The 12,799-nt window shown below is 34.0% G+C and overlaps 1 protein-coding gene across 1 annotated transcript in view; it reads right to left on the bottom strand.

Moving 5' to 3' along the window:
* The window catches only part of LOC104523018 (SEC14 domain and spectrin repeat-containing protein 1), a gene marked incomplete at its 3' end in the record, with an annotated part of 24,466 nt that extends 12,335 nt beyond the window's left edge, over nucleotides 1–12,131 (bottom strand). The window contains exons 1-4 of the mRNA XM_010165467.1: nucleotides 12,052–12,131; nucleotides 6,639–6,747; nucleotides 2,970–3,060; nucleotides 981–1,094 (exon numbers count right to left, since the gene is read on the bottom strand). Of these exons, the coding sequence (XP_010163769.1) occupies nucleotides 981–1,094; nucleotides 2,970–3,060; nucleotides 6,639–6,747; nucleotides 12,052–12,106 (369 nt within the window). The remainder of the gene's footprint in view (nucleotides 1–980; nucleotides 1,095–2,969; nucleotides 3,061–6,638; nucleotides 6,748–12,051) is intronic.
* Nucleotides 12,132–12,799: the final 668 nt, after the last annotated feature.

Raw genomic sequence — 12,799 nt, 5'->3', positions numbered from 1 at the left:
ACTCTTTCAGAGCACTTTCACATGCAGGAATTGCTTACAAAAAATGAAGCCACCTATTCGAGATAAAGGCTGATACAAGACTTAACAGAACAAACTTTGTATGAATTAACAGCATTCTATCTGAATGAAAGAGCCTTTAAATTTACATTATTTAGCAGTTACATAACCTTTCAGCTGCCACTTCCAATTCCCATTTTCCCTGAACTAAGTTTTCTACAGGAGTATTCAAGAACGTTATAATCTTACCATCAGAAAGAATTACACAGCATTAGACAAAGCCGCAGAACACTTCCCAGTTCAATCTCTTTCACAAAAAAAGATGCTCTCCAAGAGCTTTGTTGTACAAAATAAGTAGACATTTTAGTATTTGGTTAGCACAACAAGCTGCTTGCAATTCAAACAAGATTAGCTTCAAAAATTATTGGAAAGATTGATGATAGAGATAATTTTCTAAATATAGGGTAAATTGATGTTTCCATTAACCTCCCAAAAAGATAAAAGAATGGGAGCACTATCACTAGCAAACTGAAGTGACATATAACCTTTCTTGCTAATGTCAAAGACCTCAAAAAATGAGAGAACGTTTATGCAACGGCAAAAAGCTGTTCTTAAAAATGGTTTACTACTGATTTAGTGACACCGTACAACATGCATCTCTATAGTCTGTTACAAAAGAGTCATGAAATAAATTCACATTAAATCCTGTATAAGTTTCTTACTCAAAACATCCACAATATGTATCAAACAGCTTTATCCTCTTCCTGAGCAAAGAATTAAATGACACACATTTCTAATTTGAGACCTACTTCACCTAATATTTTTATTAAAGGGGGAAAACTAAAAGGCCACAGTGGTTTGTTAAGGCTATCCATAAAGCATATGGAGTACAACTATTTTTAAAGAGACATTAATCTTCATCCAATTTCTGTAGTATTCTAGAAATGGTATTTTTGACTGAAGTAGACAAAAGTTCTACATACCTCAAAGCCAAGTCTATCTTTCTCTTTCCAAAAACAGAAATGCGTAACCTTCTTATCCCAAAATTCATCTGGCTTTACTACACAAACAAGTGACACCTCAGCTGGAACAACATTCTGTAAAACAAATGAAAAAAATAAGTAAAGCATTCAATAATAAGCCTTCATGTACCACAGAACTGAATCCCACTTACACATCACCATCTGTTCAAGAACTTAAAACTTATAGACAGAAATTAAACTGTCTATAATAAAGTCCACTGCATCTACATCACATGGTGGGTCCACCCTGCTCTGTAGTAGATTGAACCAAACTTCATAGCAAAATTGTGTCAGAACTGAAAAGAAAATTAACCTCTTTAATCTTAGTTCTGAGGTCTAACTATTACTCCATGCTACATCAGTATGGAAAAATATGAAATATTGGCTAGACTTAAATTTTATATATGTAATTTCATTTTAAAAAAAAATGTTAAGGACAACAAAGCTTTTACCAGTGTCATCTGCTATGCAGAATGATAATCAAAGTTAGAAAATAAGTAATCAAAGTTAGAAAATAATTTATATTTTGTTATTAAATCACATAAAGATTATATCCTATACTTCTCTAGCACATACTGCTTAAGACTAGAATGAAAAGGGTTAATATTAACATTTCAGCATATTAATTCATAAAAATATTATCACAAAAACATTCCTCAGCCTAAAACAGTAATTTAATCCATCCAAATTTGATTTTGTTGTCACACTAAATGCAAGACTCTTGATTACTCCCAAGTCATCAGCTATAGCAACAAGCAACAGTTAGATAATCACAGTACTGACACAAAGATGACACAGTGCACGAGATTTCTCTTCAAATACCCCATTTTATTTATAAAAACATAATTCTAAAAAAGCTATATACATCCTACTGAAAGCATAGCACTGAAAAAAAAATATTCCATTCTTGCATCATTTTAATGAATATACAAACTATTTAAAAGTAGACAATATTTTTAACACTGAAGTGTCCCTCTGATGACCAGACAGCACCCTTGAGAACTACATGTGTCCAAGCAGAGTGAAATCTTAAGTGTCACAACTGCATGTCAGCTGAAGTGAAAGCTCAGTTAATATAATAATCAGAACATAATGGATCCAATTACTGTATCTATTAATAGAAATGTCATCTTAGTCAAGAATAGATGAAAGACACCTTGAAACAGACTAAAAATACCAGGAGCAACAATGAGTCAGCAGGACAACAAATCAAATTATTCATATTTGACACACTTTCTGAGGCTTCATCTAAATCTGAGAGGAAAACTGCTCTCACAAAGAGAAGTCATCTGTGCAGTAAGAAAGGCAGTAGTCCAAGTTCTCTAATCTATTCAGAGTGCTGTAGCTTGCATTTTCTTTGACCATTAAGACCAGAAAATAACCTACAGTTTAGCAGAAATAAAACTTTATTGTAACCCCACAGTTCTGAAAAGTTAAAATAATAAATTGTTACAGATTTCTTTAATTGGGAATTGGCACTTTTTTTTCTTCTCCTACTTCATATGGCATCCAGAATATAATTTGTGCTTGGGACTATTATACACAACAAAATCTACTATAGTCAATTCCAGTGGAAACCAAGTAGTACAGCATATTGTATCAGAACCTGCTCCGCTGAGCTATCAGTCTGAACTGTTCACCTGCAGACATTCCTACTACTCATAGCTGTCAATGCCAAGAGCATGGTTCTGTATTTTTTTTAACTAAAACTCTGTTTCAGAAAAATGTCCACAATTGTGTGTTCTCAGCATGTAATGCAATTGTCCCTCACTTGAATGAAGTGCATTCAGATTGTTTCTTCCTGCGCAGAACCACTTTTTGTGATTTTTAAAAAAGCCATAAATTGTCTATTTCTCAATAATGAAATTACTGCCTCTGCAATAACACAGCTATTGGGTTGGCAAATATAAAATTAATCAGTTAACTAAGAACGTAGAAAAGTTCATTTACCTGTAGCATTAACACAACAGTCTTTACCACGTTCCATTGAGATTTTCTGCCATCCACTATCACAGTAAATCCTCGAGCTTTACATTTCTCACTAAAAGAAGAAAAAAACGTAGGGAAAAATAAAATTCATGAACAAGTGTTATATCACAATGACTATGGATTTCAACTCTACTGAAAAACAACTACACAGTTAGGCTTTTTTTTTTTTTACTTGAAAAAAAAATACTGCCTTAAAAACCTTAAATTTACTCAGTTAGAAATAACTTCAAATTCTAATGCCTAAGATTATTAACAGATATTCCAAATTAGATTTTCTTAGTAGCACTGAAGTGTATTTCATAATACAAGCATTTATTTAAACTTCAGCAACTCTGAAAAGCTTTCATAACCATAAACTTAACAAAATCCTCAGAAAAAAGAGGTCAATTTACAGTTTCGTAAGGAAGACAAAAGAATATCAGTTTTCACAAGGTTACTTGTGAATTGGCACAGATTTGAGGATACAGCTACATATCACTTGATGCAAGCAGGAAACTATCTTAACATGCTTAAATTTATTTCCTGAACAAATGGACTAGAAATTGCAGGGCATAAAAAGCCTCTACAAGGACAGAGGCTTTGCATATGGATTTACAAGAAAGAGGATCTTAAACGGACATCTCTTTTTCTTCTAATAAGGTTTGAGTCTGTGTATACTACAAAAAAACTGCTGCAAACCGTTCGCTGCAAAGCCAAAAATTCAAAGGTACTTCTGCTCAAGTACCAAATGAGAGAAAATAGTCAAAACTTTCATCACTCTCTGCATTCCCACAAAGACCTCTCCAGCTCATTTCTAACTGAAGCTGGCAACAAGATGCTGACAGGAACAGCTGGGCAGTTTTCAATAGTGGCAGCAACCTCTGGATGTCAACAACAGCTGAGAAGCATTACCTTCTCACAACCAGCATAGCAGCAGCCAGAAGAGGACATGGAAGTGATCCCATAACTTTAGCATTAGTTACCACATTAGATATCATCTTTCAGATTGAAATTTTTGTGCACAGTAAAGTAACTAAATAACATTACATTTATGTGATGTAGAAAAGCATTACACAATCTTCAGTGCCCAAATCTGCAATTACAAAACAAAGCCATTTCTGTGATCTCCTCAGCTTACAAAAAACAAAGCAACTTGCGTGTAACAGTACAAATTATATTTCGCACTAAGAAATGTAACTGTTAATTATTTAATGTTTAAGCTGAGCTTCAGCAGGTATGTGTGAAAGGTAAATCATCTTGGAATTTGAAAAAAGGGAAAAAGCCACTTTACTAGTCTATTTAGGAAAAAGTAATTATGAAGTTGACTGCCAATCCACACATACTTTTAGTTTTAAACAACCTCTAAGATCATGCATATGGTTTTTCTGGAAGCAGTCTGAAAATTCAAGGCTTTGCATGTTCAATGTTTAATCAGAATGAACTTGAAAGGCACACTATCACTACTTTTAAGAACAAGATGAATAGTGTCACTATAGCATCTTGAAACATGGCTTCATTAAGCTCACTGAAACCTAGTAGTATCAGCACCTGTTCTTCTCTAGTACTAGAGCTATTAAAAAACCCAATAAACAAACAAACCCCCCCCCCCCCCAAAAAAACAAACAGGAAAAAACCCCACACTCAAATAAACAATCAAATTCAAAAGTAAGCTATCACTTTTGAAAAGTTCAGCCAACACTCAAACATAAACCTTTGTATGAAAGTTAAAAATAAAAAATAAAAATAAAATTGGTGATATAAGCCACATACAGACAATACAAGGGAAACACAGACTTCAGCATGCACAGGCAATAGCATATCATTGCCATTTTTAATTTTCGTGGATTCTGAAGTTGCCTTCAAATCATCAAATAGCATCAAAGGCATAACAGTAGACTTAAACACTAGGCATAAGTTCTCTGAATTTTGAGGAAAGCATTATGCACTCCAAAGAAATTTTACCCAAGACACTATAAACAGTTCTGCCTCACAAATTTCAGACACAGCTATCCATCAACACTATAATATATATTTCAAAACAGTTATAGTTACAACATATAGCATGTGGAATTGAATTAAAAGTTAAACATATTAGGTTACTTTACACATAGAATTTGGAGAGAAAAAGTAACATTAATGTTTCTTGGACAGCTATCTGGGTTTGGGACAACATATCCCCCGAGTCTCTCCTTTTTTCAAACACTGTTCAGCAAGTCTTTCCAGAACAAAAAAGGCAAGTTCTTAGGCCAAAAAGTTTGCATTTCCCACTGAAAAAAACCCCATGCAAACAAAAAATGACAATGATTTTTCCATATTGTCTCCAAAAAAGAGAGGTCATTTTTTCCACAACTGACAAACAGAACATTAGATGTGGGACCACTGAACTTTGCTTTCAAACAGATTTCCCAGTTTGTACAAAGTACAAAGAGTACTTTGGTTGAATTTTCAGACGGTTATTTTTACACTATTATATGTAAAAACATACATCAGGATGAGACTGGAATAATTAATGCTCGCTAGAACAACAATGCCTGCATCTGTTCCAAAAATACTGCCAAGTCCTTAAGTCAATAAGATGACTTGTGTGGATGACCATTTGGGATTTTTATCACTTTACAAAAGACAATAAGCTGTTTGAAAAACCCTAAAACTTCCATGATTAAAATGTTGTGTAACATACCCATGTACCTATTGATGTTTTACTTGTAAGCAACCTGAATTTATTCTTTGCTTCCCCCTCCCCAACCAGAATTTTTTTAAACACTTTTAACTAAAAAAAAAAAAAATAAAATAAAAATTGTGTTTTAAAAAACATTTATACTTTGCTTAATTACAATAAGCAAAGTACACAAAACAGTCTTTAGTTATGCCATTGTTTCTCTGTTTCCAAAAGAGGAACTTAAAGGGATACAAAAGCAAGCATTTATCTGAGCATTTAAATCAACAGGAAAAGAGAACAAAACAAAGCTATGAAAAACATTGATCCCTGGATCTTAAGAAAAAAAATGCAGTTAACTAAGCTAGGACCAAGCATTGCCACTATGAGCTTGCATGGTTACATGTGCAGAACTTAATCAACAATGACTTTACAGCAAGGTGTGGATGACAGATACTCAAGTAGTCATTCAGCACATTTAAGCAGTATCTTAACTTTAAACATTTGAGTTGCTCACTAACTTCAGTAAGACTTCATATATTTTTAGACTCAGTGCAAACTCAAGCACAAGTGACAAAGATTAGACCCATAGCAAACAAAGAAAGAGGATGAAGCTTTTTTACTTTGGGCAAGGCTACCTTTGCAAGCTTAGGAGTTTCATTAGAATGGCTCATTAATTTACATAGCAATTTAAGTGCACTGTCATTAAAAATAAATTAACAATGATATCCCAAGAAAGGAGTCAGGAAATACAGAAGGCAAGAAAACCCAAAGCCAGATATACAGATTAAAAGGACATATGCAAGCCTTAGTAGATATCCCTTAGTGTATTGGGATGTATTTTTCTAATTCACTTAGACAGTATCACATTTTAAATACACATTTATGTAAAATTTATTTGGTATTGAAAGGCAAATAAAAATGAAAACTAATAAAAAGATCCCTTCCACCACTGGAAAAGAAGGCAGGCCTGAACACAATGCCTTTGAAATCACCTTGGGATACTTAGAAGGTAGTCTAGTGTGACACTCAGCTCATCCATACTCGTCTGTTCAAGGCATAATGGAATTGTCAGAATTAGGCCACTTCTTCTGTCCTTCCCTCCTATTTCAGGGAAGAAAAGTCATTAGAAAGGTATTGTGATGGCTTTAAGGTAAAATAAATATTTTGTAGTTACATAGTCTCAAAACACATCATGAAAGTAATCTTTAAAGTTGCTGTGAACATCACAACTGACATTTCACCTCTCAGTTGTTACAATTCATCCACCACAATGATATTTGAGGCACCACCAAGGCTTCAAAGGATACAACACATCTGTAGCTGTTGTGTTCTTTCATCTAGTACTTTCAACATAAACAAGTTTTCCAGAAGCAATATTTTTTTGCATATCTAGACTACATTTTTTAAAAGTATCTCCTAGACCTTCTACACTACCAGCCTGTCAGAAACCTAGTAAACTTCCAAGGTGAGCATGTACCCAGCAGCTCCCACTGGAACACAACAACTGCTAGAAACATTGACTACACAAAGGAGGATCTTGTACAACATGGGCTGCCCACGGCACATACTCTAAATTGGCAGTTCATTCATCAAACACATAAGGTTTCCAGACCTATTTACAAACACGTAACACTACCCTCACAATTAAGATAAATATTTCCAACTATTTCCTTTAATCTTCATACGCATTTTCAAACCCTTCTGGTAAAAGTTATACAACAATATCAGCAACAAAAATACTGAAAGAGCTGGCCTCATATTTTTATGTCCATTATGAGATGCAGTAAGATCAAGTTTTAGGTGATGTTGATGTGCTGCACTTAAGTAGATATTTGAGTTGGTTTTGACTACATGGACTCTCAAGAAAGTCTCTGGAAAACCATAGGGTTTTGTGGGTTTTGGTTTTTTTGGGTTTTTTTTTGGTTTTTTTTTTTTTTTTTTTAAAAAAAAACCAAACCAAAACACAAAACAACAAAAAAGGCATCTTTAAAGAAAGCTGAAATTTTTTATTCTGGTCTTTCTTCTAAAAGATTGACTTTTGAGTTACACAGTAATTACTGGTATGAACCAGTAATCAAAATGGATTTGGACTAGGTTCTTACTCATAGCTTAAGCTGGAACTGAAGCCAAATCCAGTGAATACAAGATCACATGTAGAATAAATAATGTCACAGTTCTCTGAAAGGGTCAGTCAGCAACCACTGTAGAGTGAAGGAAATCAGGTGTGCAGCCCATTCTTCTGTTATCACATCTCCAAGTACAAGGGCATCACTGGTGATCTTTTGAAGGCAGAAGGTCTTGAGACACAAACATTGCACCTGCATGGCTGTTAACTCATCAAAGGATTAAGCAAAAGGGGCAACGGTAGCTGTGATGCAGTTACTTAATGTTGGCAGAACTGAAGTTCTATCTAATCAGTAAAAACAATTTTTTACACAACAGTAACAACTGTGCAGAAATAAGAAAGTGCACGAGCACAGCACAGTAACACTTGCAGATGCATACACATACATTGACATAATTTGGTAAGAATTTGCCCATCCATTAGAGATGCAGGCAAGATAATGAAAAAAACACTGTTTGTTTACACAACATATGTTGGCATCTTAATTGCAATAGGCTCTTTCCTTGTTTCCAAAGCTGTGCAAACTCACAAAACAGTATTAAAGATCAACCAATACACACGTGTTTTCCACATCGTCCTAAAGGACATACTGCTTTAAGTGATCCATTGCAATAGTTGTGATCCCCTTTTTCAAGGGAAAACTGTTGCTGGAAAACAGCAATATATGTTTTAATAACTATTTAATTCTATTTAGAAATATAGTGGTGCTTTATGAGAAATGACAAATGGATAGATCCTTTCCACAGGAACTAAGAGGGAGTCACAGCTTAAAGCAACAGTTATTTAAAGATTGTCCATCCTTCTTGTTTCTGAATGGCATAAAGCCTGAAAATTGGAGTGGGGAAGTGGGAGAAAAAGAAAGGAAAAATAACTCAATATTTTAAAAACTGGACATTTGTTCTCATCTGTACGCTTGGAGTGAAAAAAAACAAATTTCTCTCCACTTGCTACACTGCTTAGTGAGCCCACATTAAATCCAATAAAGAGGAAAATAGTAAGTTTGTGGATGTAAAATAATACTTCAGAAGCCATACTGATTCAATGGTAGCTTGTTAGCTACCATCTCTCAACAAGAATTAAACATTAAAATTAATAAATAATCTTTTCCTTCAGTGTCCAGGCATCATTTGGTCTTTCCTTATCCATAAGGAAATCCTGAAAGAAGGGACGGTAGCAGTCTTTAGCAATATAGAAAATAAATTCATTGAAACTAAAATTTGCAACAAATGGGTTGCACATTGTTAAGTAGAGGAACTATGAAAAATTAGTGGAACAGAGAAGCAAGAACACACTGTCACAAGTATCAAAAATTAAACACACAGACTGGACAGAATTTGGTGATTAAGCTGAGCGAGCCTGTGATAGGAAAAGTAAGAACACAAGACGTTATGAAGGTATTTCTACAGGGAACAGTAGAAGGGTCACCTTGAACCAACTTCCAGGGTCCAAAACTCCATGAACCATGGCAGCAGCTCAGGACAATTTTATAACAAGTCAGTCTTACCATAGATGATTCATAACTGGAAGGGATCTGTTCTGTTCAAAGTTACTCTGGATTCATGAGACAGGGAAACATCATCCCCCACAAAAGTAGTTAAGTATTAATAGTAGTTCATGTTTTGTTTACACAGACTTTAAATACTCTGGTGTTGAAGAAGGTCTAACTAATGAAAATTTAGAATTGACACTTGAAGCCCACTCGTGCAAGATACTAGATACATAGAAATTCTTGCTTTTATACTTGGGTTTAAACAGCATTTGCTGAACTGACTGAAAAAAAAAAAAACCCAACCCAAAAAAACAATACAAACTAAACCCAAAAACTATGATCTCTTGACATCCCACAAAAAGATCGCAATAATTATCTGAATTATTCAGTTTCATGACAAGTCATCTTGTGTAACAATTCACATGTTTTCCCCCCAGCTTGTAAACACTACCAGAAAAAAGTTTGAACATCTGTATTCTGCCTGCACTGTAATTTTTTGGGCAGCTTTCTTACACTGAAGTTTATACAGATAAGGTAAATATTCTGTCAAACTGCCATACCAAAAAAGAGAACAAGGTAGGAGTTATCACTGATTATTTTCCTCTGTGAAAAATGATGGTTTGTCATTTATGCAAAAGATAACTGGTATATCTTTATCCATATAAGAATCATTTTAACTAAAAAATGTATTTTTAAAGAAAATACTGAAAAAAATTAAAGGGGCTTTAAAGGAATATTACCTAAATTTACCAGTTAAGAAGTGATGGCTATCATAGATGTTAGTCTAACATTTTCCAGTGCTAACACACTAAATAAGAAATACTTAATTAAACAGTAAAACAAGTTATTCTTTCATCTTGGTTTTATTATTTGTAACTCCTTTCTAACAATTAAAGACTGTATAAATATTTACCATCACCCTCAGAATACAACGTTTAGTGAGATAAACATAATGACACTGATTTTGGGCATGGCAAATATCATCTCCTTGTCTTACAAGGAAGCACTACACTCATACTATCTAACTCTTTAGTCTTAGAATCAAACTTGAAAAATAAAATCAGTGGAAATTAACTTGATGGATGTTGTAATTCAGAAAAAGTGGTATCATTTATAAACTGAAACACATTTAAGTTAAGGAAAGGATCTTAAGAGCATCAAAAAAATAAGACATTTTTAATTCATTTTGCACCAAAGGGGTTGTTCAGTTTTGGGGTTTTTTTTGCTGAGACAGTAGCCTGCCTTTTTTCCCCCCTGCTCTTTATAATGACCTACCCAACATGGAAGCTACAGAGCCACAGATTCCAAACCCAAGGAGACATTGTTCCATTAGAAACCACTCTGTTTTGCTTCCAGAAAGAGAAGACAAGGACAACACTATTTGAATCAATTTAACTCAAAAATTACAATAGACTTCAACATATAAACACTGGGAATGTTTTCCTAAATTATTATTTTTCTAAAGATTTGTTTGTAATCATTAAGATGTTTTTATTTATGAAACGATATGGAATATAATTGCTTTATAGAGACATGATGAAGCGATTTCTTTGTCAGGTACCTTTATTTACACTGAAGAACACTTAAAAGAACTACTGCATAAATCTTTACCGTTCGTTCAATTAAAGCATCCATTAATACTACGCAATTCCAAAAAGGTCAAACCTACTTAGAAACATGTAAGTTCATGAAGGTTCCTAGAAGTTAAACTGCCACTCAATAAATTACTTCCCACTAAGAACATCTATATTTCTACATGGATCGGGCAGCTTTAATAGCAAATTGAAAATGCACTCTAGTTAATGACAACTTCTCCTTGCCCTATAATGCTGAACAACCAACTATGCATCTGCTATTACTACAGAAGAAACTGACCACTGTCCCAGGCTTTAACGTAAATTGAGATTTGGGGGTTGGTTTGTTTTTAAACAGGAATTGTTTGATTTGCAATTGCTGGGGACAGTGAGCAAATTCAACACAAAAATTCTATTAACAAAAGGAACAGGTTTCATTTCTCAAGTCACTGGAGCAGGCTAAACTAGACTAGCTAAAATGAAATAAACCAGAAGAATATTTATTTATGGCAACACTTGTCAATTTGTGAAGTTGAGAAGTGTTCTGCAAGTTAATCTACCTACCCTAAAGTAGCCAAACATGAAGAACTAACACAGATAACTAAAACAGCAGTGAAATCAGCAAGAGAATGTCATTCATCATTTTAAGTATTCCCCTTTGTTTTTCTCTGTCATGGGAAAGAGAGAAAGCTACCTTCAACACAAGAATCAAGAAGTTTTAATAAATACAACAGCAATTCCACCCTTGCGTGAATTACTACTCAGCAATAATCAAAATGTTGTCATGATTCTTGTGAATTCTTGATGCTAATCCTGCTTCCATCCATTTCTATGTTGGAGAAAAGACAGGGGTGAAAAGGAAGGAAAAGTTTTCTAAAGAAAATTCTGAAAATATTCAATCTTTATTTCTAAAACCACATCAATAAAACAGAGGATTATTCTTGGATATCTACTAAATCACCATTCTTCTATATATGGATGGAAACCTCAGGACATCAATTATGGGTTGAGTTACAGGCTAAAGTGAAAACAAGCGCTAAATGCCAACAGCAACAGCTTGGCTACTAGATTAAAAGTTTCAGAGATCCTTCTGAATATGACAAAGCACTAACCAATATTATATTTCTATTAAATACATCCAGCAAATACAAGTAACCAACTTAAAAATCACATTCAAATTATGCAAGGAAGAACCAATTGAGGAAAACAAACTGTACCTGAAAGAAAAGCCAATTTTTTCTTCAGAATGGGTAATATTACTGAAGCTTCCATTCTACTTCAGATAATTTTCACAGCTCTGAAACACAAGAAGTTAAAGTTGTCAAGCATGGGAAATCAATTACAATGTCCACAATTGCAAATTCACTGGCCCAAACACTTTTGTCCTCTTCCGAAGGACAAACAGAACACTGTAATCAAAACCCAAAGTACTGTAAGAACTGAAGAAAAAACACATAATCATATGCATTTTTCCATGTAAATCTTTAATTAAAGATTTCTTCCTCCTCACCATAAAAACAAACAAAAAACAGGAAGTAAAACAACAAAAAAAAATCAAAGCAGATCTCAACCAAGGACACAAAGAGAATTTATATAAAAGTCCTATTTCCCAACCCCATTAAACAATTAATTTACAAGTAGATCATGTTTGTTTTGTCATTCAGATGTAAATTAAGTGTAAATAAAAATACACTTTTGCATAGTCTGTCTCATATAACCAGGAATATAATAATTAAGTACATTATGCTGCATTTATGTCAGGACACTGCCATTAGTAAGTCTTCAATTGAAAAAAATCATCCAACAGCCAGAATAAGCACGTCTAACCTACAGCTGGAAATGCTTCTGCTCCTTTTGTCTCCAAATGCCTTCTCACCCTCATCCCATTTTTACTGCATTATGAACTGCAGTTCATTGCAATTAAGCTTCTGTGTTTCATTGACAACCAACAAGATGCTTGAACTG

Source organism: Antrostomus carolinensis, unplaced genomic scaffold (genome assembly GCF_000700745.2).
Source record: "Antrostomus carolinensis isolate BGI_N321 unplaced genomic scaffold, ASM70074v2 scaffold21483, whole genome shotgun sequence".
Taxonomy (NCBI): Eukaryota; Metazoa; Chordata; class Aves; order Caprimulgiformes; family Caprimulgidae; genus Antrostomus; species Antrostomus carolinensis.
Note: the sequence above shows the minus strand (reverse complement) of the source record. Positions and strands in the feature narration are given on the sequence as shown.